Source organism: Coptis chinensis, chromosome 4, assembly GCF_015680905.1.
Source record: "Coptis chinensis isolate HL-2020 chromosome 4, ASM1568090v1, whole genome shotgun sequence".
Taxonomy (NCBI): Eukaryota; Viridiplantae; Streptophyta; class Magnoliopsida; order Ranunculales; family Ranunculaceae; genus Coptis; species Coptis chinensis.
The window spans coordinates 52,659,110-52,686,728 of NC_141459.1; the positions used below are offsets into that span (position 1 = coordinate 52,659,110).

General features: G+C 37.1%; 1 protein-coding gene, 1 long non-coding RNA gene and 1 pseudogene across 2 annotated transcripts in view; 2 read left to right on the forward strand and 1 right to left on the reverse strand.

Moving 5' to 3' along the window:
* Positions 1-4,727: 4,727 nt before the first annotated feature.
* On the reverse strand, positions 4,728-8,079 carry LOC147503926 (T-complex protein 1 subunit delta pseudogene; annotated as a pseudogene).
* A 2,076-nt stretch (positions 8,080-10,155) lies between these two features.
* Positions 10,156-11,534, forward strand: LOC147503927 (uncharacterized). Its single transcript, XR_015220298.1, has 2 exons — positions 10,156-10,307; positions 10,457-11,534. It is a non-coding gene; the product is annotated as an uncharacterized LOC147503927 (long non-coding RNA).
* A 965-nt stretch (positions 11,535-12,499) lies between these two features.
* LOC147503928 (uncharacterized) overlaps positions 12,500-27,619 on the forward strand; it is a 28,991-nt gene continuing 13,871 nt past the window's right edge. Inside the window, exons 1-3 of the mRNA XM_086605015.1 lie at positions 12,500-12,546; positions 13,210-13,291; positions 15,981-16,076. Of these exons, the coding sequence (XP_086461141.1) occupies positions 12,500-12,546; positions 13,210-13,291; positions 15,981-16,076 (225 nt within the window). The remainder of the gene's footprint in view (positions 12,547-13,209; positions 13,292-15,980; positions 16,077-27,619) is intronic.

Below are 27,619 nucleotides of genomic sequence, written 5' to 3' on the forward strand. Positions count from 1 at the left end.
GGCGCCGGTCGCGAATTTCAGACCCAAATCGGCGCCGCCATTGATGCTCCTCCGAGCTTCAACAACCCCCTCACTACACCACTCAATCCTACAACCACCAACCCATAACACAAACAAATCAGTTCACAACAACGAAAATCCAAACAAAACCCAACCCACAAACAGTGACCAACCGTCGGCGCCATTAGCGCCCAACCAAGCTTTGGCAAAGCACCTCTAATCTCCATCTCGACCCGCGAAGTATTCCATCCCCACTAACCTCCAACAATACAAACCCACAACAACATAAAACGAGTTCAAAACAACCATAGGCGGGACGCCATTGATGCTCGCCGGAAGCCCGACGATTGACCCAACTCACAAAGTTTGGACGGTTTAATACAAATCCGAATTTAATAAAATTTAATAACACAAATAGCACGAATTCCAATACAACAGGATAATGAACAGTATAAAAACGAAACAATATACACCGATGTGTGTAAACTACAAATCCGGTGAAATAGCAAAAATAGCTACTCCACTGTATGAGCATGACTCGGCCGAATCCTCCTAGCTGATTCGTGGCTCCCAACTCAACAAACAAACTTCTCTCTCCATTTCCATTTTTATTTTATTATTCTCTAAACCCTATTTTCCAGAACAATGTGTTTATATACTTGGGTCCGAACCCAAGCCCAACACAGACTCGGGCCCAAAACCAGGTCCACGTATCTAAATCCAATCCAACCGATTTTTAAATAAATAAATTTAATTAATTAATAAATAGATAAAAACGTATTTTAAAAATACGGACGTTACATCCGTCTTCTTCACAAAATCAAATTTTAGTCTAGCTTCAACATACATGTAATACGTCTATAGTTTCGAAGAAATGAATAAGGTGTTGTGGGCAACAACAATCTCCTCCCACATGATGAAGCAGATTATAAAACATAGTGTTAAAAGCCCAGTGAGCACTGCTACATGTGTGGTACAACTACTTGTAAGTATTTAACCCACTTTAGTGGTATTATAGGTTTCATTATTGAGTGATTAAATAATAACTGTGTTTTTTTTATTTCATTTTTTTCAATGATAGTACTGGTTCTGCGAGCATACAGTGGACTTCACCTCACCGGTCAAGGATTATGAAACGCAATACCCTAGGTGCGCAAAGTGGAGTCTGAGTGTGCTCAATCACAAGTTCCCACAAGTAGTAGGTGAGGGGATGGACAAAAAGAGTAAAACAAAGGTAAGTTTTGTATTTGATAAGTTAGCACCTAAAGATGAGCATGTAAGTTGATAACTTGAATTGTAAATTGTAAGTCAGTTTTCTAACCCACACACTATATAAGGGATAAAGAGAGTGAAATAACTTTTTTCTATGTGAGAAAGTTAGAGTAAACTTTTCTAGGGTTTCCTTGGGGAGAGAACAAAAAGAGATTTGTGAGAGCATTTTTTGTGAGTGAGAGAGATCATTCAAGTGAGTGAAGTGAGAGCTCCTCTTTGTAATCCTCTATCTTGTTCATCTAGTAAATCATTGATCTTCTTTGTGTGGATGTAGGCACATTGCGAACCACGATTAATCCTCCTCTTGTGTGAGTGGGTTCTTTACATAGTCTACACTAGTTTAAGCTTATTTGTTGATATTGTTGATTGGGTTTAATGCTTAAGTTATTTGTTGGAACTTTTGTCTTGTGTGAAAGATCACTCCTTTGGTGGTTGATCTAGTTGTAGTTACTGCGTTTATGCGATCGGTCGCAACATAAATTATTATACCAATAATATGACATTTATACCAATAATATGGCATATATCAATAAAATTATGGATTATATGTTAGTCATGATAAATAATGGGATGTAGTTGTGGAGTATGTAATTTGAACTTCTTAATTGAATTTAAGTGTCCTTTCGGGCTAAAATTCCCTTGAAAATTAGTAAGGAGCTTAGAGATATCACCGATGATGAACAAATCCTTCTAACCCGGATTGTATGGTGAAAGAGACTGAGGCGCATTAGAGATATGGAGGAGAAAACTGGTAAAGCCCCGAAAGCTGAGAATGTGCGACTTTGGAAAAATTACCTTGAGTGATTGAAACAAAATGGAGCAAGGAATATGATTTTGGTCAAACAGGTGGGCACATGGAAGGGAGGTTTGATGGATGATGATAGCCCCGCACGGATACTCATGATGAATTCTCGGTACAAACTCCACACCGATGGAAGGATCCACCCAAATTGTTGTTAATTTGCAACAAAATGATAGTGACCCAATGATGGTAGAGCCGAAATTGAAGAGGAGAGGAAAAAGATTATTTGGGTGAAACAGGTGCAAATATGGGAGATGGAGGCTTGATGGATCATGACATCCCCAACCCGACTCCCCTGCAGATGAATCTCGTGTTAAATGTCTCAAGATTGGATTTCGATTCGATTGGAAGTACCCATCGAATGGATTATCTGCAACAAGGAGGTGCCTCGGTGATAGAAGAACCACAACTTCAAGAGGAGAGGAGGCGACAACATCTTCAAGAAAGGTCACCGATTACGATGGAAGAACCCCTTATTAGGGAGGAAATACTGAAGCGAAAAAGTCACAATTAGCCCATCTACAATGGTGAAAAGAGTGAAGGGGAGGAGAGAAAGCAAAGAAAGATAAGAGAAAAATGATAAATACTTTTTGTTATATACAAGAAAGCAAAAAAGGAGACCATAGATAGAGAAGAAGAAGCACTACACCATAACAGGCTATTTGCAAGCGGCAAAAACCGTTCGCGAATAATTTCATAGCGCTTTTAAAGCGTTGCAAATAGAAGCGTCGGTAAAGTGTTGGAAATATTTGCAACGGTTTTGCTGTTGCAAACCAAATTTTTCAACGGTTATTAACCGTTGCAAAGTGAAAATTACTAACGGTTAAAAGCGTTGCAAAGCAAAGCGTTGCAAAGCAAATTTTCCAACGGTTATTAACCGTTGCAGAGTGACAATTACTAACGGTTAAAAGCGTTGCGTAATTTGATTTGTAACGATTATTGATTGATGCTTTAATATTTATTTTTTTTTTGCAGCGGTTTACAACCGTTACTAATATGTTGATATGATAAAAAAAATTATTTTAATTTTTTTTTTCCTGCCCTTAACCTAACACCTCCTCGATTTCATATAGAAGCAAATAAAATTACAAATGCTTTTTCATACCATTTGACAAATAAATAAACACAAACAAGCGCTTGAAAAAAAAATATTATATTCATTTAACCATATATATAATTTCAAAAGAGTTTTGAGGGTTACAAATTCAAATTTAATAAGGGTTACAAATTTCTATCACGATTTTCCAAGCAATCCCGAATCTTCAAAAATGCAATAAGAAGCATTGAAGCATTAGTGACAATGGCTTCACTCAATATAAATCCTAGTGCCGCTCCACAAAGCCCATCTAATTCCAAAAAAATCACAAAACAAATAATGAACTCAGAAAAACAATCATATTAATTAAATTCATGCAATAAATTAAATACTTGACCCCCAAGATAAAGCATTTGTTGTCTACTCCCATATCTCAACGACAGAAACAATGATTACATAAAATCGGTGCATAAAAAAAATACCTTATAGTAACTTGACGAGTTGAAAATTGAGAAAATAGAGAGTGGAGTTTAAATTTTTACCTTGATGAGGAGCTTGAGGTAAGTATGACTCATCAGATTGGGAAGCAATTATTTTGGCCTTCTTCCAAAAGCGCTCCCACATGTCGGTAATATCAGTTGATCCAATAGATGTGTTACGATGGAGACCGACAATCCTTCTCTAGAAAAGGAAATTCATCTTAGATAATGTTTGTGACTTGTGAGAAAAGAAAAAAAAAAAAAGTTGTTAGTACCTTAATTAGTTCGGCAATCATGACGTACTAAGCGCATTTAAAGTCCTGTAAATTACATTAGTAAAACTCCTCACTTTCGATCACCACTAACGGGTAAGAGTATAATAGTCATATTAGACAGAGGTAGAGTTTCCTAAGAGTCTCATGGACAATCCTAGTGAATCCTTAAACAAACAACATAAGCGAAGGACACGAGGAGCCTCTGGTGACACTAACCGCTAGGTCTAGGAAATCAGCCAAGTGCCAACACGACCCGACTCTAATCGAAGCACTAATTAAGGTGGTGAATTGAGCGTCTTGAGAATTTGGAGCTTCTCGATAAGAAAGTTACTTCCAACGATCGATCAATGAAAATACTTAAGGGCTTAACGTGCACATAAAACACATACACGTCGCATTACACGGCATTAAGCCGGCAATCACAGTTCATAGGAACTTCGTTATTAATTAGAGTAGAACTCACATTCTAGGAGATCTTTTTCTAGTGGATTATGACCTGATTGGCTTAGTTATAAGATAGAGAATGCGTAAAAGACCACAAAGAAGTATGTTTGCCACCTAAATTCTATATCTTGGCGGTAGTAGTTTTTCACCGGATAGGCATTTATGGTTCTGTAGTTTCTATCATGCTACTAACACCACTAGTGCAAGAGAATAGGCATTTACAAAATCAAAAGTTATATATAGTTATATATTCAAGAAAGGTGGTTGGCCTATCTTTTTGGGATCTTTGTGATTCTATGAAACTAGTTATATATTCAAGAATGATAAACAACAAAAACTTCGAGAAAGTGCACAAAACCGAAAAAATAAAAGCAGATTAAGATACTAGCGGTTCTAATGAGTGGCAATACTCATATATTCTACCTTCTTGTAATTATGTCATCAATCTTGGGATCATCCTCCGCGACTCTGTTGCCAATGTGATAGCGGTGCTCACTGGCGGTGGTGAACCACATTTTCCTCCAAGATATTTGTAATCGCCCTTTCCTCACATTGATCCGGTATTGATCTCACCACTGTGCATGTCGGTTCGAGCTCTGTCCACGATAGCTATTGGGTTCAAACCTGCATTCTCAGCAAGAGTATATGGAATAACTTCAAGAGCCTCCGCAAATGACCGCACACAATAACTTTCCATCCCATGCAAGACCTTAGCCCAAGCACCAAGCTGCCTCGACATTTCGATTTCACAAGCACCACCACCGGCAATTAGAAACTTCTTGGTCACCAAACATCGGATCACACACAAAGCATCATGTAGACTCCTCTCAGCCTCATCGGAACCAACTGATTGACCCACTAACAACAAGCGTCGTTGTCCTTCCCATATCCTTAATACCCGGTAATCTTCACAATCTTCCCCATCACCAAGAGAAACCTCTTCCACACAATCAAGACGACCCATCTTCTCCTCGCGAAAATGTTCAATATTCGCAATAGGCAAGCAATTGAGCCTTGGTAATAAACTCAATAGCATCCCTCTCCACATCCTTAACCACCAAAATCTTAGCCTTAGAAAGATAATGCAAAGACAGATCCGTAACCGATCCCTCAAAATACTCTTACGAATCAACAAAACATTACACCCGTCGCCTTAATCTTCTTAATCATCCCCAAAATATAATTCCTCTCCTCCTTCAAAATCCTATCCATTTGCGTATAATCCAAAACCACAATACTGCGTTTTCAATATCGGTCTTGGGTGGCGAAATCAAAACTGAATCCGCGACAATCTTAGCATTCTCAACACGAGTCGCCCACCAGAGAATGACTAACCTTCTTATAAAAACCAACCCTTTAACCAACTCCGTATCGTCAGCAGTCCACCAAGTTTCTTAACAATCTTAACATCTCTCAAATCAACTAAATCAACTTTCACATTATCCACCACAGATAAAAAAAGCATCGGCGACTAACGGAGCAAGTAAAGTTGAATCTTGACTAACAACTTTACTATTCAAACTAGTACTAGCACTCTTAACTAACTTAATCGCGATCCGATAGCTCAACCGGTACAGCCATAGCGGTTAAAATATCAACAGTTGAGGTTGAGGTTAGACTTACATGGGAAGTTGAGGTTAGATTCAAATGATAAACAAAATAAATGGTCACATTCTCCTTTTATGTTGGGCTGCAATTCACTTTTTGCTATTTTGGCGGATCGAATTTTTGGGAACCAAGTTTGTGATATATGATAGCCACCTCCTCATCTTTGGAGCCACGGTAGCCAAAAGTAAGCTCTAATAGGCTGGTGGGTTTGAAACAAGTCTCTCCTAGAGTACCTGCTGGTAACTATCCGAGAGCTCGGACACGATATGAGTTAAACGTCTTAGGTTCGGTGAGAATTTGTGCAAGTAGATGTATATGGATTCACATGAGAGCTTACTCTGTGTCTATAAATGTGTTAAGTCCTGTATGACTGCTGTTAATATATGTAATTTCCTTTATGCTTATGTCTTGAATAACAACTAATCCCAATAGTTTAATTATTATGTGGAGCAAGTAGGGGCCCTAGAAGAATCACGATTGTACCATGAATGCGATCCCTGCCTCGCAATTGAAAGCGAAGGAATGGCTCCCCACACGCACGAATTTCTACCCAACAACCTGGATTCATTACCATCAATCCCATTTTTCAGATCTAAATCAACTTCGTGTAGATCCTAGCTAACTTTTTCTTGTATATCGAGACATAACTAACTTTTTGAGTCTAACTATGGCAGTATAATTGGGTAACACTTGTTCATTTTTCGTAATCGGGTAAAGAGTATGAACAATTATGCCAGTTTTAAGAGCTAAAACATAAAATGAAGATGGAGCGAGGTACTCTTTGACGGTCATAATGAGTATGTTACTATCTAAGTCTTCTTTGCAAATTGGAAGAAAGTGAATTGAACTTTACAAATCAACATCACGACTTAATATTGGTATAGTGGGTCCCGGAAGCATTGCCGAAAAAGGGGTATGCAAAACTTCATTAGTACACAAAAATTAATAATGCACCAACTAATTGTACCTTTCCACCCCTTTAAAAGCTCAACAAAGGAGAACAACACAGTCTTTGCTTATGGTGCTTTCGATATCGACTTATATAAAAGCAAAGTTTCACTTGTATCAATAAACCACGGGAACAAAATGGAATATACATTTCAGTTCGTCCGGAGCATTGAATTTGAATAATGATCTCTACTTAATCGTGAATCGCCTCGCCTAAGTGTAATACTAACTACGATCTAAGTTTCAGGATATACCTCCAATGAGACATCCCAAAGTGACAAGTCCAAGGGCTTCTAGAATACCAATTAGCACAAAAGAAGATTTGGGAAGGGATAGCATTTCCTTCGTCCACGAGTCCAAAGACAATATCTTGCGAACAAGATGGAAAAGTATATACCAACATACCTGCATATAAAAGTAAAACATTAGTGAAAGGGCAGTGCAACATTTATCTTAACCAACATTCCAATTCCCACCTTGATACAAATACACTTTGTACAATCTAGCTGTCTATGAAACCAAATACACTCAAACTTAATTTTCACAACCAAAGAAAAATACCCAAGTCCCAAAATACACTCAAACTTAATTTTCACAATCTAGGCTGTCATGCGCCCTGTTTTGATCGATGCCAAAATCTCAGCAACCATAGCTTTCTTCGCATCCATCGCCATAATAACCAACAAGATTCTTGGCACATTTCTCAAATTTGAAATTCTAGAAGTAGAAATCAAACCCCCAAAAGTGCAATCAAAGCAACAAAGATCATAGATGAATTCAGCCCTAACCCCTCTTCAACTCAAAACTATTTTTACCCTAAAAAACATAATAGGAAGATGGGCACTACTGACTGGGGTTAGATTTTTCTGTTACTATTTAGGAGAGAAATCGAGAATTTGAGAGAGGGAGTGAAGCAGGGCGGCTACAACAAGTGAGTGAGAGCTTGAACAATAAAAATGAACAAATAAACTAAGCGAAAAGGTCTTACCTTGAGAACTGAAAAGTTAGGAAGAAAGGATGAGCTTGAGCAAATTTGAACAAATCCACTATTTTTCGGGATCCGAAAGTGCAAGTAAAGCAAGGATAAGGTGCGGTCGAACTTTCATCTCTTTCAATCCATACCGATGAGCATAATCATACCCGACTTCCTCCAAAATTAACCATCAAAACAGGTTTATTGAATGGCCAACATAGAGTAAAACCAAGAAACCCCATTTCTCATATACTAAACCCCTAACCCTAGGTTTAGAAATTATAAAATAGAACTAAAAAAGGGGTGGTAAAATTGCATATTGTGGCTTCCAAACCCGTCTCTCTTTCTCCATTTCATCGTGCTCTATAATCTATATGGTGGTTCTCGTACACAAGTGTGTTTTCTTTCAGTAATGGTCTAATGGAACTGTAGAATGAAGGCTTCTCTTTGTTGAAAAGGAAATAAAGATAAGAAACCCTAACCTAACCCAGCGGCTGTGAGAGAGAAAGAGAGGTTTTCTATTTTGACATACCGACGACGATTCTTTTTTGTTTCTCTATTTTTGAAATTTCGAAGTTGTTTTGGTTTTTTGGATTTGTAACACTTCTCCAACGCTTTTTAAGCGTTAGCAATTAATTCCGGAAATTCACTCAAATAAACCAACGCTTTACAACATTGCCAACGCTTATTTAGCGTTGGCAATTTACTAACGGTAAATAAGCGTTGCAAAGCAAAAAAGGTGCGTGTTGCAAATATCCTATTATGGTGTAGTGAAGCAAGGGAGAAAACCAAATCTGTAATTAATGAAGGCACGATGCACAACCCACACTAATGTAGTATATATCTACTCATATGAAACTAAGATGGGGAAGTGTAATTGCCTTGTGTGGAAATGCTCGAACTTGGTAGAAGTTGGAATATGGGGTTAGATAAGGATGGATATTTGATCTGTATGTGGGTGGTTAGTGTGATCTTGGGGGTGTTCTAACATCGGTCTAACGTAGTAGAGCATTGTCCAATGCATTGATGCATTTATCAATGGTTGGATGGAAGAATAACTAGGAAAACTGAAATAGTAGACCCTTGAGCATGTTAAGTTTTATGTTTTTATTTCCTTGAAGCGTGGTATATCTAGGAAAACTACAAAATGAGCCTGCCTTAGAAGTTTAAGGTGTCTCATGACAGATTTGTTAGTCTAGTTGTCCTTGTATGTTGAAGCTTAAGCTTAAGTATCTTTGTAGGCAACACATCAGATGTCTAAAACAACAATGTAGGGGCATATAATTGTTAGTTGCAGGTGGCATATGTAGCAGTATGACTGGTGCTTACCAGCTATAACTTGTTTGGGCTCTACTCTCATATTAGCACCTATTTTTTTCCTTTAAACATGTCCCCTCTCCCATGTTTGCTCGAACTATGTATTCCATTTTGGTTTGTGCGCTTGCAGCTGAATATGGATCTTAAACATTGGTGTTCATATTAAGATTCGAATTGATTGCTCGCTAATCTTTTGCACCACCTATGCTTTGGAAAAAATTACATATTTGCTTTATTCATTCTACTAGGTATTTATATATTTTGCAGTCAAATATCACGTCGATGCTTTACTTTTACTTTGATTATTATATATAATTTGTCCATGTATTACTTACTTGGTTACCTTGTATATGGGTGCATTTACTAGCTATTTTATATCAAGTTATATTTGAGTGTCACCACCTCTTTTCAATTGCAGAACTCAAGTTTGCCGGTGTGTTAATGATGGGAGCTAGGACCAATAGAAAGATCAACTGTACCTAAATTACCTACTAATGGTGCACGTGGTGTCGGTCCCTGTTCATGATCTTATTATACCTTATGAGCTCACTGAAGAGTACAAAATGCCCACTGCCGAGATGCTCTATCCACCAGTAACGACCTTAAAGTTAATTTTATTTTTGAGTTTTTAGTTAGTTTTAGGTTGTTAGTTGATTGGGAATTTGGGTTTTGGATTTTGGATTTTAGACGCCGTTACAAACTCCAATGGAAACGCTATTACCAGGGACGGTTCATACGCCTTTACCGGGAATGGTACAGACGCTGTTGCTAGGAAGTGGGGAGAATTCGATGTATCATCCTCCCACACCTAGTGATTATAGTAGTGGACATGAGAGTGTTACTCCGAATGAGGTGAAACCTGGGATGCGTAGTCCGTATATGGTAAGTTTTTAAAGCTATTGATGTGGGCTTTTTTGTTAGTAGTTTCTAGCATTGACCATTAAGATTTGAAATTCATTTATTGTTTGTGCAGCAAGCGAACCAAAGACATCTTGGAGTAGACGTTAATGTCGGTGAGTTTAGTGGCATTGGCTAAGGATAGAGCATATATCTATCTTCAAGCTATTGGTAGTAATTAGGTTTGAATCTTGTAGCTTATGTCGAAGGGCAGGAGGAAGGGGAGAGAGGGAATCCTCCTCAACCCACGACGCAGGTTATACTCTTTCTTTAAATATGTTTATTTGTTTTCTTTTGGGGTAGGGCTTGGTTACGTTTTGAAGGAAACATAAACTTGTATGTGTTAATTCTGATGAATGTAATCTAGAAGTCATTGCGATTCTAAATTATATGGTTTAAATCCAGGATTTCTTCATGATGTCTTATGGCAAACGGAAACGTGAGGATTTTGCTCCTCATTTTCATGGGGGTGGATATATACCACAACAAGATGGGGCTGGGGATGGCGCATATGATGTTTTTCGAACAGAGGTACCTGTCTATTACCTTTGCCAGAACATTTATACTGTCTTCATTCTTATTAAAGTAGATCTCATGTGTTCCTCCGTATGAATGTTGTGTTTTGTTCAAGTTAATAATATCTGCTTGAACCTAGCATTGCTAAATTCAGCAGTGTTTTATTTACGGTTGCATCATTGAATTGCATGTGCAATTAGTGCTAGAAATAAACGAAATATCTACAAAGTACTACTGAAGATAACACTGATATTCTTACATGAACTGCAATAATATTATTACTTGAAGTTAGAGAGCGTTTGTTCTTGTTACATGTCAGCATAGGCATAGAGCTAGGGATTGTCAAGAGAATAATAATGCTACTGCTGGTGCTAATAGTAATAATGGAGGTTATGTGACTCGCGATGTTTCTTGTTATAACTGCGGGAATCCTGGCCATAGAGCTAGGGAGTGCACTGCAAAGGAAAGTGCTGATGGCCAAGGCGAAGGTTATTATAACTCTGGCGATTTTGGTCACTTTTCCAGAGACTGTAATAATAATAATTGCAGGGGAAGAGGTGCGTGTTATTCTTGTGGTGCGTATGGCCATCTGGCTAGGGAGTGTTTTAATGAGAACAATGGCGGTGCTAGATGCAATGGTGGCAGCACAAGTGGCGGAAACCAATGCTACAACTGTAAGGAGGCTTATGGCCACTATGCAAGAGACTGTCCCAATGCAGCTGCAACCTTAGCAACAAATTAATTGAACCCGATTTAGAGATTGAGGGGTAAACAAATACCTTGTGGTTTTCCCAATTTTCTATATCATATAGCGGTTTACTATTTTTTTGATAGTTTTGGTAATGAGACACCACTCTTTAAATTCTTTGTTTTTTTTGTCTAATTGGGGTTGCTATTGATTAATTAGTTGTTTTAGGGAGCGTGAAGAACAATTGTTGGTGTGTCAATAGATGGTGGATTATTCTTATATTAATATTCCCATAATGATATCATTTTTTAGTACAATCAATTCACTTTGTTTTTTCTTATTTAGTGGATGTTTACTCGTGTTCTGCCCTTTTGTGTATGTTTATCTATTCGTTGTGGAGTATTGGTGTTTTTCACCACTCTAGTTATTTGTTTGGAATAGGAAAAAGAGACCATAAAGGAATGAGAATGAAAGAGAGGGAATATAGGAAGTTTGCCTTATAGATTAGCAGTACAATTTACCCAAGTTATTCCCAAAATTTTGCTATGAGAGTTGGAAAATAATGTAGGATGGTGCTATTCGACTTTTACTAATTTTAATTAGAAGCAATATTGAATTGGAAACAAAGACTTGGGTGGGAAATATTGAAATCAGAAAGTAGGTTGGAAAGGACTGGCTAGAAGTACAAGAAACCCAAACAAGTTACTTGCCCAACGATAGGGGTCTTTTTTGGCACATAGCTCATGGTTATTGAATGCACCACTATTCCTCGTCAAGTAATACTGAAATAATGTTTTCTCTGTTCCTATTTTCATACTTTATCAACTCATAGGACCTTGTGAACTTTAAACTGTATTGTTAGTGAATAGAAAAGGTTGTCATTAATTAATGGTTAGGTTTTGGAACTTTAAAGACCTTTTGAAAAGGTGCTAGCAGCAGTTTATGAGTTGCTAAAGTTTAGGTGTTTCGTTCATGCAACTCACAGAGCGTGTTGCGTTGAATGTAAACAAGGACCTTTCTGTCTAACTATCTAAATTTACTATGCGAAACTCTTCATTGTGGTTGATATTGGGAATTGGAATAAAGTAAAGGGTGGCCGTATTTACACCATATACAGATTTTCATCCACCCAATGCCATGAATAATTGCCTAAGACCACCAATTCCAGAGTCCAATATTTGTACATACTGATCTCTTATAGGAGCTCCCCACCCTAAGATGCCAGGCCAGGATTTCCTTTCGAAATGCCGTCTGAGTTGAATTTGAAGGTGCCTTATGGTGGGACAGACCAGTAGCACTCAAGTGCTAATTTTCGGTGCAGTCCGGGACTTTGGAGTACATTAATTAAGTTATATACTAGTGTATCCATGAAACGTTTGCTGTGCTGATGAGCTCTTTTAATCCGTGTTTGCAAAAACAGAAAATGCTGGCCTTAATCTTTCTTTCATATGGCACTGAATTTATAGTTTTCTGTTTATGCATCGTTGCAGTATTCCGGGCTATGAAGTATGATTGTCTGTGTGGTTCTTTTGCTGAGGCCATAAGCTCTTCTTTTAAACTCCCTCCCCAACGCATATGCAGAATCAGAGAGAGACTTAAATTGTGTCGTATAGCACTGATTTTCTAGTTTTCCATTTGTGCATCATGGAGGTAATAGCAGTTGCACCCGGGACTTATTTTATCGAGGGATTCCTATTCTAGCACATCTTGAGACTATCCCCCTTGCTACTGACTCTCTCGGCAGTTGAAACAAGTTTAAAACTGAATTCCAGTATTTGACCAATATCAAGGGGCAACTCACTGGACAAGTTTCTTGAGAAAATTAAAGAGATAGGCATGTGTTTCAGCATAACTGAGAACTATGACAAGGAAGTTTGGCAGCGTCATCAATTCTTTTTAAATGGAGATAGATCTTGGCCCAACTATGAAACTGATCACTGTTACCTGTTTCTAGTCAGAAGTACATTGTGAAGCTTCTTTTTCCATTGCTTGCACAGGGTAGACATAGGGACTCTACTGGATCAGGGATGAAGAAGGTCCCTTGTATAATCAATTTACCTACCATAATACACATTTTTCTAGTGCAGTAGTGGGCTTAAAGACCTGCATCCATGTTGCTCACCACTTCATCAATGTACGAATTTCTTACTCATGAAGTATGTGTTACTGTTTCCTATCAGTAGTATACGTCCGTGGTTTGCCATTGTACTACAGGGAGATGCATTTGAACATTTCACGTGGTGGGAGCTCCCTTGTCATGATGTCATCTTTTGGTTGGGAAAAGCAAAACGTAAAGCTTGTTGGTGTGTCAGGCGTATACAAAATTTCCTTCCACTAAGAGGTCTACGATGAAGAGAATATCAGAACACAGCATTTCGTTCTTTAGGGATCAGGTCATGTAATATATAATTAATCAAGGTTTTGGAAGGATGTTATATGTTATTTAGATATGCGACTTCAGGCTTGGTTTTCAAAGTAACCATATGTTTCATTAAACAGTTTTCATTGAAGTTCTTATTGTTTCATTAAACTGTTCATTAAACAGTTTTTATTGATAGTTGTATACAAGTTCTTGTTGAGAGGTATTAGTGCTGGTTGTTGTTATTCTTCTTTATGAAATTTAAAAGTAAATGAAATCTGGCATAGGTGCCACTGTGTAGGTTGTGCTTGTTTAGGTCAAATACCAGAATGTAGAATCGGTCTCTCGTCTACATTAAGTAGGAACCAAAGCTAGTTACTTGACGAACTTGAGCACAATCACTTGGGTTTTCTGACATCTGCTAAAGAACAATTATGCTCCAGGAACATCAATCCATTTCTTGAGGACTCATCTTTATCCGGACCTCATCCTTGTCACATGGATCTCATAATTTCTCCTAAAACTAATATGAAACGCTCATGGGCGAACAATGTCAACACCTAATATGTCCATCTTCAGCTCATGGGCTCGGGCTTTGATTAGGCTCTGACCAAGATCCTTATTTCCTACAAAAATAAAAACTTTCTAATACTAATTCTGCAGGTAATATCTTTCCAATTCACAACATAGAGAAAAAAAAAAATAGAATCAATCAATGAAAAATAAACAAAAATAAAGAACTTGAACTTGAACCAAAAACCATATTTGAAGATTTGAATTTTCTTTTCATGATTTAACATTTGTAAATTGATTATTTTCCACAACATGATAAAATGAAGATGGGAGCGAGGATCTATGGTACAAAACAATAAAATATATAGATAAAATATAAACTAAAAGAATTCGAAATTAATACAATGATGAATGATTCATCTTCTTCAAAATTCGAAAGTTGAATTTGAACTCTTGATATTTGGCCAATGTTCAAACTTGAATATTTAAATTGATGTTGAACTCATAAGTTTTTTATGTCCCAAATTCCTACAAAAGTTAAAAGAAAAGAGGGATTCTAGCATGCGCTAGCTGTACCGGTACGCAGGGCTAAGACAAGATAGATCCAGTACCTTGCCATGTAATACACCCTCACCTTTTGCTGGTGGAGGGCCCAGATGACATGCGTACCCATAATCCAGCGTACTCTAGATTTTTCCAAAAGAAAATATAAACAAAATTCAAAAATATTAGAGTTAGAGTCTTGAAATTGTGCTTATCAACGGGGTTGGGTCAATGGCTTTTGATAAGGTGTGGGTCTGGTGGCTTGACAGGTCTGGTTTGAGCATATAACCTATACCCATAGCCCGACCGCGTAAAAATGGTGTCGGGTTGGTGCGGGTTTGGGTGGCGGGTGAAGACCGGGTCCCCTACCGGGTGATGGGTCAACGGTTTTTTATTACACTCCTAACTGTGGGAGTTGAAAATCTATAATTAGGGAGTTCAATGCAAACGCACGACTGTGAAAGTGGATAGGGAGTTAAAACAGTTATCAAGTGGCCTAGTTTAGGGGATCCCGACTCTTATAAAATCCAAAATCATGGGTACAAATCAGTTTGCGCAATCGTTCGTACAAAGCAAGCATGTGCTGCAAACCATCTCTAGATTTACGCTAAGTGACAGCTAGTCTCTGAAAATCCATTGATCCAAATCCATTTTGTGAGGTTTTGCATTTCTTTTCGGAAAATAAGTTGGCAAAGATGGTGAAAAGGATGAGTTGGCAAGTATATTGAGGTACTAATTGTTTTTGTTCATATAGTTTTTTTTTGGTAACTTATATACTTAAGTTTGATGGTAGCTCATTTTACAAACCATAACCATATCTTCAAAGGTGCTACTTTTTCTAAAGTTTGTATTTTTTATTCTCAATATACTTGAAAATTGTATAATTTGAGTTTAGGAGTGTTTTGGTATGCAACAGATTAATATATGGTGCACTGTGGTATGGATTTGTTTTGGTGACAGTAGTTAAGGTTATTGCATAAAGTTTGTGTTTTTATTTATTCCAAAATCATGACAATACTTAATTCTTTGTTTTTTATGAAAGACAAGCAGGGAAAAATCTTAACTTTTTGAGATTAACCCATTTATTTCGATATTGGCTCTTGAAAAAAACACACACTATAGCTTGCATCTTTATTAGTATGTACCATGATAGAGGCCGTTTGTTGTCAGAACAATTAGTGTATAAGTTGCAATTAGTGTATAAGCATATCTCCGGTGGTTTTGAGTTTACCACCAAACTGGTTAGATTAATGTTAATGCCAAACTAATTATTGTGTGGCTCATTTTGTAATATTTTGTATGTTGTGTAGCTTAATGTTAGACGGATGATACAAGTTATGCATACTTTGTTACGTGCTCTTGGCTATGTTAATTACACAATGGGAAGTTCCACGATAGGCCAATGGGTAAAACATTTAATTTAAGATTTATTAGAGCTCTTTATAATTTCCACTTGTTTTAGAATTTTCCTGAGTATTGAGATCATATAAGGTTAAAGTGAATGAAATTGGTTCGCCACTCGAAATTGCCCAAAGGATCACATTTTGAAGAAATCGAGCGAAATAAGTTTCACCTACAAGAGTTGGTGGACAAGAAGTAAGAACCACCCAGACCTGAAAGCACTGTGGCATGACAAGTGAAACTATAGGCAATGGCTTTATGTCCATTGACTATAATATCACAAGTCATGCCACGGTACTTTCAGGTCTCGGTCGTTCTTACTTCTTGTCCACCAACTCTTGTAGGTGAAACTTATTTCATTCAGTTACTTTCTCTTCAAATGTGATCATTTGGGCAATTTCGAGTGGCAGACCAATTTCATTCACTTTAACCTTATATGATCTCAATACTCCGGAAAGTTCTTAAACAAGTGGAAATTATAAAGAGCTCTCTTTATAATTGGATATCTGGCGAGATGGGTGGTTAAGCAATGTTTCTCTTAAGCAAGCCTTAAACACTTTTGATATGGAATTGAAAGGATGTCGAGCCAAAGTTATAGATTGATCTTATTGTAAATGGAACTTGGGCGATACCAGAAATCATATAGGAGGTGATTGAGGTTGCAGGGTTCGATGTAACTTCCTTAGGAACACCTGCTGAGAATGAAGAAGACCACCTAAATGGCAGGGTTCGGTGTTAATACAAACTATATGGTAGAATGTTTAGCCATCGTCGAGAGTGTCGAGATTGCAGTACAAAAAATTCTATTGTCTGCAGGAGATCTTAATTGTAGCCAGTGGCATTATCGTCGAGGATGTAAGAGATCGATGTAGTTTTAGGTACTTGTGACTTGTAAGGGAGATCTATTGTCTGTGTTTACTGTTTACTTTATAAGTAAAATCTAGGGTATACAAATTATTATATTGTTACTTGTCTCTATGTATAATTTATATAGAATTTGGATAATTTGTATTGTTGATGTAAAAAGTTTTGACTAGCATTTTTGTTAGAAGTCAAGACTTAATTAATCAAGATATAAGCTCCTCATGGTCTCCTTATTGTACCGAGTGCTGACTCTCACTATGGTATCAATATTTGTTGTTATTCCTGCTATGTTCATAGTGACTGGCGTATATTATGAATTTGTATGGTCTCCTCATGGTCATATTCAAATTCAATGTCAAATTCAAATTCAAATGTCATATTCAAATTCAACTTCAACGTCAAATTCAAATTCAAATGATAAATTCAAATTCAACGTAAAATTCATAACAAAACCCTAATCTATATACAAAACCCTAATATATATACAAAATCCTAATCCGTAATCAAATTCAAATTCAAATTCAACGTCAAATTCAAATTCAACGTCAAATTCAAATTCAAAAGTCATATTCAAATTCAACGTCAAAGTCAATTTCAACGTCAAGGCCAGTTTCAAATGTCAAATTCAAATTCAATTTCAACTTCAAGGCCAGTTTCAAATGTCAAATGTCAAATTCAACGTCAAGGCCAGTTTCAAATGTCAAATTCAAATTTAACATCAAATTCAAATTCAATGTCAGATACAACATTGAATTTGAATTTGACGTTAAATTCAAATTTAACATTGAATTTGAATTTCACTCTAAATGATCTTGTTAGACCGCTCAGAATCACTTTAAATGATTTTTACAGATCACTGGGGGTTACTATAAATGACCCCATAAGATCGTTTGGCTCTATAGATCAGCGATCTGTGGAGGTTGTTAAGGCCAGTTTCGTCTGTGAATGATATGTGGGGATCGTTGTTTATGGTTATGTATGATCGGGGTGGGTCGTTTGGACCAAAATCAAAGCAAATTTACAATTATTTGATTTAGTTAATTTCATATCAAAACCAAATTCATATACGCACATAACTTCAACTTCAGATTTTTATACATACAATCATATTCAAATTTAAACTCAAATTCACGTTCAAAATCAAATCATATTAATATACATCACACCATATTCCAACTCAAATTCAAGTTCAAATTCAACTTCAAACCCTGATAAATATGACCATGAATTTGTCCATGATAAAAATGATCCATAATAAACCAAGTGCGAAATATTATCCTCACTACAGTATGCTACACTGCATGTATCATCCTTACTTTGGCAGACCAAAACTTCCAGTAAGAATGGTGAGAACCAAGTGATAATGGTGCTCAAAAGGATGGTATATAGTATGTAGCATTCCAAATAATAGATGATATATAGTATGTACCATCCATACTTTGGCAGACCAAAACTTCCAGTAAGAATGGTAAGAACCAAGTGATAATGGTGCTCAACAGGATGGTATATGGTCTGTAGCATTCCAAATAATGGATGCTACATAGTATTTATCATCCATACTTTGGCAGATCAAAACTTCCCAGAAATTAAAATGGGTTAGCGACGAAAACAAGAATCACGATTTGTTAAAAATAATTCTATATGTATAGTTATAATTGTTGAACAAGTTTTTAAAAGAGCCAGTGTGTATGCATAGATCTACTTTACTTTCTAGTTTAAAGAATAAATATTTTTTTAAGAATAGGGTATATATGTATTTATTTATGTAAATTTTTTTTCTTGAGTACTATTTGAAATTAATAAAGGGAAGAAAATAGCTATGCTATCAATATCGGTTATATCGCCCGATTAATCACTGATTAAGCGCATATCGCTTGTAACCCGATTAGGTTTTACCAATTTTTAAACTTTTCTCATTGAACCGATTTAATCACTGAATTGATTAATTAATCGGCAGAGATGACTGATTTCTCACTAAACCGAGAAAAATATTTATTGAAAATATCGGTTCCCTACCAAAAAAAATACGTAAAATTAACAAATTGGATTCTTTAAATCGTATTAATAATAATGGAACCTAATGAACACACAAAACTAAGAAGAGTTTACTGATTTTCTCCTCTTAAGGAATGTTAAATATACAAATTATTGTATTCTCTCTCTCTTTCTCTCTCCTTATTCCTTTAAATATTTAACATAATTGTTGTGTTTGGCATCTATGTAGTACTCTAAAATTGAGTTGGCTAGATATGATTATGAGAATTTGATATTTTTTGTTATATCTCGGATAACTATTTAGAAATATCTTGTATGATTATTATTTCGACCAAATATGATCAAAATATTAAGTAGTGACGAAATATATGAATAATGTAAAAAAATAGTGATAAAAGTGATGGTGATTGAGTGAATGATGAGACTGTACCTTTCGGTTGCCTATGTACCCAAATTATCAACGGGATCAAGTTTCAAGAATGTAGTTATGTGATAAATGAAAAATGAATAGTTTATCTACGAAATGAACGATGAATTCAAAACGTAAGTAAACTAAACTGATTCTTTTAATCTCAATTATCAAAGCTTCTACTCTCGATGCGAATTGCACTAAGTGGAGTAGGAAGTTCGTTCCACTCCTAGTTCCCTAGCATGGATTGTTTTCTAAGTCTAAGAAATCAGTCTTAAGTCTAATGAGAGCTTTACGAAATGTTATGCTAACAAGACGCGTTAATTTAAATAACAAGATATAATAATATAATAAATAACAAGATAAAATATAAACTAAAGTTAATCTACGAAAGCTACGGAAATACGATTGTTTGAATCTAGATAAAGAAATTAGAGGGGAATTGAATCCACCTCGAATCCAACTTAACAACCTAGCGTAGAATGTTGTATCTCAATTCTCACGTTCTTCGGTGAGAATTTCGAAGTTCTAATCCCTAGTGTTCATGGCATTCCTATCGGATACTAACTAGCATGTGAGGTCGCCCACCCATTCTCATGGCTAAACACGACCTTCTAGAGTGGAATAGATTCTACAACCAATTCTATACTAACCACTAAGTTTTCATCAAGGCTTCATCAACCCCTCTAATGGAGGTTTTAGCCTTGAGTCATCAAACTAACATTTCCCATTGAATCTAAACTAAACATAATGTAAGAAATTGAGATTTACTTAATTAAACAATAATGAATCTAATTTAATGGCTGGAATGAAATAAGAACAAGAATTGAAATTAGATCTAGAATGGAAATGACCAAATTCGAAATTGACAAACTAACTATTTTATTTATCTAATCAATCAAGAACAATGATTCAAAGATTTAATCTAAAACAGGAATTGAAATGGAACTAAAACTTAATTAATTAATAAAACTAGATCTAGAATTCTATATATTAATTTAGGTCTAACTAGCTACCATTAACAAAGAGCTAAGCTTTGGTTTTTATATGTTCCGATCCAAAATCGTGCATGGGCTTGGAGTCATGTTTTGGGCCAGAGGATCAGGCCCAAAACTTCAGTTTTTCAAATCCAAAAGGCCTCTTCAGCTGCAGTTGGCTTCAGCAGACTTTTCGTCCACTTCTTCTCCTCTGATTGGGTCAAGGCTTGGTCCATTGGAAATCTCTTTCCGAGCCGGTCGTTTTGACATAAGGTAGGCCCAATTCCAAGGTCTGAGTCCAAAGATATGGTCTTCGGAAGTTCTATTGTCTTTGTGCATTTGTTTACTTTGCGTGGACTTTGACTTTTCATCTTTTGACCAGGGCTTTACAAAGGCTTTGTCTTCTTGAATCTTGGCCTTTAATCACCGAACTCCTTAGTAACCAACCATTGCTCCTTTATCTCATCAAAGTGGCACATTCCTGCACATAATTGACTTTGAAGCCTGAAATACATAAAAACACGTAATCAGTATTAACTCTTACTTATTACTCACATAATTGGTCTAAAAGTATGACTGCTAAGGGGTTAAAACTACAGTTTTGGGCTCTTATCAACCATCCCCAAACAGCATTTTGCTTGTCCTCAAGCAAATATGAGAAATTAGCATAAGTGACCAAAATGGAGTTCTATCTACTCTGCGTCTTTGAGTGCGATTCATTGACCATATGCAACAAGTGCCTTAAACCACTAGGAATTCCCCTAGTGGACGAAGTTATAGCATCGTGAGAGTTTTCAGTGAAGGTACTCACAAACTTCATCTATACTACAACGACTAAGAAATAAAACTATTGTTTTTCTCCTTCATGTCTCAACTATCTATACATCTCACTAGTAAATACATAAGAATAACCCGGTGTAACCCTAAGCTAATATATGCATAATAATCAATCATCTAAAATAAACATATAACAATGAGTAATACTATGAAATGTAATAGCAGGTCCGTTTATGAAAACTCGGAATAGCGTCCTTAAGTAGGTCCTCACATAAATGTCAAGACAAAAACCACTCTGATTTTTCCACTCAAGTTTACGCTGCTCCAGTGTGTAGTGGGCACACTTTACCTTACAATCTCAATGACAACAAGGAAGCGAGTCGATCAAACACATCTGCCACTTACTATCACACTAACCTATTCCTAATTGAGCTAGAGGTCTTTATTAGGTATCATGGGGATTAGGAGATGGTTTAAGAAGGAAGGAAATGGATATTCAAAAGGACAAGTCTGAGATAATAGAGTCTTCATATTATGTAACTTAGAGAAAACCTTGTTATTTCCTTTTGCTTCTATACTTTGTTTCCATCCTTAGCCATATTTTTCTTTTTTTCTTTTCTTTGGCTTTTGACTCCCTTTTATTCTATTTTTTGGTTTTTTTTATTTATATTTATATATATATATATATATATATATTTTCCTTGGATGGAAACTTCTTTTCTTTTCCTCGAAGCAACTAACTAATTTTTTGTTTACACAGGGTTTTCTCTTCTTCTTTCTTCACTCATTCTATTCTCGGACTTATTCTAAATTGGGTAGGTTGATTTATTCTTTTTTTTTTTTTATTTTGTTTTTTTTTGTAGCGGGGGTAAAGGAATTGTGGTTTATGGAAGGCTAAAGAAAGGCTCGAGGGGCTTACTAGCGGAAAATAATTCATAGGTTTGAATTTCTGGCTATATCGATCCAAAGAGGGCCTAAATTCTCGCTTAGGATATGGCATAGTGATCAAGCAAGTGGACGTGTGATATCTCTATCTGGATTTTACTTCTCCCTTGTGTCATTTCTCAAATGTTTTCGGCTCATATATAAGGCTTTTAGGCTATATTCTCACAGGATTTGTAGAATAAGTACTCTAGCCTAGATTTTAAACTTATCGCTAACAATCATAGATACTCATGTAATATATTTATAGATAGATGCAAAGATTATTACCTACATATTAACCTAAGTTTCTAACAATTATTCTGATGCAAAAGCTATGTGAGACTTCTAGATTGTTAAGAGCATAGAGAAAGAAAACAATACCAATATTCCTAAATGTATAGCATACTTTTTTTATTTATATTTTTGAATTTTTGAAATTTTAACTAGAAAACAAGTGCATATTATACATATCTATATCCTAACAGATGTCTTAATTACACGTGTTTCTATGCCCCCAAAAACAAGAAGCATGGTTTGTCCTCAAAGCATTTAAATAAAGAGGGTAGGAAAAATACCATTGAAGCGGCGTGATATTCGGGAACATCCGCAAAACAAGGTTAAAACATACAAATATAGTAATATAAAACGACGACGAACTCTATAAGAGTTCCACCCATTATGGGGTTAACGAGAATGAAATTACTTGGGACATAAGCGGACACTAACTTAACTAAAGACTTACCTGCACCCCAAAGATTTACTCGTCATCCTCCTCTTCTATATGAGGTTCTTTTCGCGATCCCTGCCATGCCATAACAACTTGCCGCCTTCCGCCGTGTATCATCAACTAGTGCTAACCTCTCTAGTGTTACTTGGTCGATGGGGTGTAAGGGGCAACCAAATGTGGTTCCACGCTGCCATCCCAGCCCAAGTCATGGCTCGAATGATCTTACCACCACGATTGGTGGGTCTCATGATTTCGACCCTTTCCCAATCTGCGGTAATGGTAATGCAAATATGGGTAGTAAATCAGCGCGATAATGCGGCAAACCAAGGCGGGCATAAGAAGGTACTTATGCCTCAAGGTATGGCCTCGCTTCAAAGTAGCAACTAAAACTCGGGGAATATCATACCGACGACGTCCCCTCGCCTAAAAGCAAGGAAAACGTCACCGGCGGTATTATTGGCGTATAAATTGCCGTTCTCCTAGAATGTTCATCATGATGAACAACATGGTTATGCCTACATTCAGCGATAGGCTACTTTCAGGCGATGTTATATTGGTCTTGGTCCATGATCTGAAACACCCTCCCCATAATACTCATGGAAATAGGCATATTCATATAGGTATGAGTTATCCGTCATATATCCCCACGTGTGCATAGGGTCGTAATGGCAACCCGAAACCAAAGCTATCAATTGCTTCATGAATTCCATAGTCGTGCCATCAATAGCAAGGGAAAATTTTTGTTCTCCTTCTTGGGTACAAAAAAGTAATATTATTATAGAAGAATTCAGTTAGCTTAGGTGAAAAGAATCGTCATCATTCACCGGAAGATGCCGCCATCCTAATTGCACGATCCGGCCATGAACCATGCTCCATAGGTATCTGTTCCCATCAAGTCTTCAAATGACTGCTCAGGGAATCACTATAGGAGGTGTCATCTCAAAACTACTCGTAGAACAAATTTGCGAAAACACGGAAGAAACCTCGTGAAATCGGAATTTCGTGTGTTTACGGAGGGAGGAGGGCTGGCGCTTCCAGATAGAGGCGGAGAGTCGGCTTCGTAGGTTTTGAATTACAGTGTTTGTTGGTCGCTCAGCTCTGCTTTGAAGCGTTTCTTCGTAAGTGGAGAAACCGAGTTTACAAAAAAACAAGAAGAAAAAGCTTGGAGTGAAAGGTGAGAGATGATTGTGGGGTGTAGTGTGGGTTGTGAGTGTAGAATGATGGAAGTTTAAATAGGTTCGGGTTTCCAAAACGAATCGGCAAGTTGCCAAATTGTTTTAAGGCAATTTCAGGAAATAGAAAAGCGCCAAACCCGAAAACGGAAACTAACCATAGTTTTGATTTCCTAACAACCCGGTATCTTTTAAACTTGGTTTAGAATAGTAACTTCTAAACTCTCCTACATATCATGCTACCACCACTAAAAAAAAAAATCATAGATATGCCGATATCGGCCTAATTTTCAACTTTTACTCCAAGACAACCTTTAAAGAAAGATGATCAAAATAAATTATATTAAAATAATATGAAATCCAAGCAATCTAAAACAAACAACTTAATATTTAAATCTAACTACTGAAATAAAATTCCACTAACAAAACAATAAAAACAATGAAATAACAGGACACAACCGATGGTGAACACCTAGGCGTGTGAAGAAGATGGTCCCCGAGATGGAGACCGGTTACGTGGTGAAGAATGGCTTGAGCCATCGGCTCGGCGGGCGACGCTCATGCCTCTCGGACTTCGGTGAGGCGGACTCATCCACGAGTGGCATCGTCGTAGCATCTCTATCTGAACAAGTCTTTGTGCTTCCATCTCGTCTTGAGTATCTTGATAATCGGGCTTGGTGATTACGGTGGATAATCTCCAAGTTAGACAAGATATCTTCGACCCTTTTCGAGCATTTCAACTCTCGCCCGAAAAGTTCGTTTGCTTTTTCGAAGTACAATTTGTCTATGTCGGATATCTTCACGATACGATAACCCGCATCGCAAAACCGGTTTAAAGCATTATCATTCGTTCTAAATTAGAAGTATGACTATCGAAATTATCCTCAACCAACCATGTCATATCTTCCCTTTCATTATCCGACTCAACTTCATTCTCTCGCAGACAATGGCCAAGTCTCTTGGATGCATTCCTTATAAATACTTGCATTAGAATGCAATTTGATCTTAATAGGAGCAGATTTAGCGACGACTCTAAATGAGAGCATAATCTTAGTGATCAATATGGAAAGAGGCCATGCTCTTTCCCACTCCTCTAATCACATTCAAAATTAAATTGAGGATGCAGAAATTACACTCATTCGTTTGCAAAATCCAGAGAACGTCGGAACCGAAGTCCGATTTTTTGACTTTGTCTTTCCGAGGAAGTTCCTACCAATCCACCGAAGCTGACCCGGTTGATTGGTTCTCGTGGTCGTCCGGCTTAACGAATGAGATATCGTATTGTATTCACCCTCTATGACCGTATCTTTCATCAAAGCAGGAACTCCGGTATCTTGGGATTCCTGAATGGTAAATATCTAGGTTGGTTACGCGTGATTCCTAATAGCTCGACCAACAACTGTCCTCGTTACTTCCTCCCTCGTTCTGTTATCCTAATGAAAATCCTATTTTCCTCCAATTCTCGTTTCTTATAAAACTGTTCTACCAAATCATAGTGATAGAACTCCTCTGTCGAATACCACAGTATGTTCCAACCCCTCCTAATCATATCGGTGTCGTAATATGGTGCAAAGTGGTCGGCCTCAAACGCGTGCTCAGGCAACATTCTCGTCGGAGCGCCATTGAAGTTTGAACTGAATTTGGGGTTTGTAGATGGTGGTGGATGCAAGTTTGATGAAAACCAACTAAACACAACGGTGGTGGTTATGGTAGGTACGGTGGCAGGTTTGAAGACTTGAATTGGTGGGTGTTTTCTTGGTGGAACGGTTGGAGATTGTGTTGGTGTTTCAAAAGGCGTGGGTGGTCTTTCTATTTTGATGTATTATATTTTTATTTTTATTTATTTATTTATTTTTTTTATTTTTGGTTGCTAGGGTTTAATTTAAATTAGTGAAAGGCGGTTTGAGAAGATGAAGTCGCGATTATGTTTTGGAGGATGGGCGCTACCGAGGTGTAGAGTCTTAGCGAGTCTTGGCCGAGTTGGGCCCCAAGCCCATTCGATTTTTCGACTTTCATCGATTTTTAACAAGAACTTCAAAACTAATTTTCCGCCGTTATCGTTCCGATTTTTGCGAATGAGATATGGAAATGATCAGGAGAGAATTTCCAATCCAATGATCCATAAACTACTCTATTCCGACCGTGGGTGACATATAAGATAGTGGAAAATGCCTCGAAGTGCGTGCATGACGTAAGTTATGCGAACGAATGAACACTAAATTAGATGACGTCAACCCCAATGAACTATACTAATGGACCTAAGCAACACAAATAGAATGTTCGAGCAATCCGGATGGAAAGACTGATTTCCCACCCCCAAACAAATTTTTAAACACAAAATTTGTTTTAACATGGGTCGTTTAAAGTCAGATTCCCAAGACTTGTTGGATTGCTAGTTCTCTGGGTTTAGATATATATCTATATCTAAAAATGAAAACAATTATTATTATTATTATTATTATTATTATTTTTTTTTTGCTAAAAACAATAAGCAAATAAAGACATAATTCACACCATAGAGAAACATGACTCAAAAATCCGAGAAAACATGCAAGAGTGGAAAACGTGAACTATGTGAACCGTGGACTTAGGATCCGGTACTTACAGCCACACACTCCATAGGGAGGGCCCGGTTACCTTAATGGTGCACTTACCATTAAATGGAAGTGAAAGGAAGTACACCAATGACAAGGGTCATTCCTCATATATAGGGTCCTGTAAAAGGACTTCCTCTATATCAGGGGACAGAAGTTCGTGAAAATATTTTAATCGTTGACCGTTAACTTGAAAGGTACTGTTGTCCTTGGGATTTACCAAGGTAATTGCCCCGTAAGGGGTGACTTCAGTAACCAAAAAAGGGCCAGACCAACGGGTTTTTAGTTTCCCTGGGAAAATATGTAGACGGGAGTTGTAAAGCAAAACCTTTTGTCCGACCACAAACTCTTTGCGCAAGATATGCTTATCATGAACACGTTTCATGTTGGCTTTATAATCCTTCGCGAGATCGTAAGAATCGCTACGGATTTCTTCAAGCTCATTTAATTGTAACTTGCGTTTGACACCCCTACTTCATCAATATTGAAGTTAAGGCTTTTTATAGCCCACGAGCAGCACGGTGCTCTAATTCAACGGGCAAATGACATGGTTTCCCAAATACAAGTCTAAAGGGAGGCATACCTATAGGAGTTTTGAAAGCAGTTCTATATGCCCATAAGGCATCCGATAGACGCTTTGACCCGTCTTTCCTATCGGGGTTTTTGTTGTTTCTAAAATCTTTTTGATTTCCTATTAGAAACTTCTACTTGTCCGCTAGTTTGTGGATGATAAGGAGTTGCTACTTTTTGTGTGTAACTCCATACTTTTTCACTAGGGATGCAACAACTATGTTGCAAAATGTGTTCCACCATCACTAATGATGGCTTTAGGAATGCCAAACCGACGAGAAAATATATTCTTTAATAAAAAATACAACGGTCTTATGGTCTTGCTACGGCAAGCTAGGGCCTCTATCCAATTTAGACACGTAGTCCACGGCAACTAGAATATAAATATAACCGTGGGAAACAGGGAAAGGGCCCATGAAATCAATACCCCAAACATAAAAAATTTCTACTATCAAGATTGGATTTAATGGCATCATATTACGCCATTGATTTCGCCCAAGTTGTTGGCAATGAATACACGTCTTGCAATGCACTTGGGC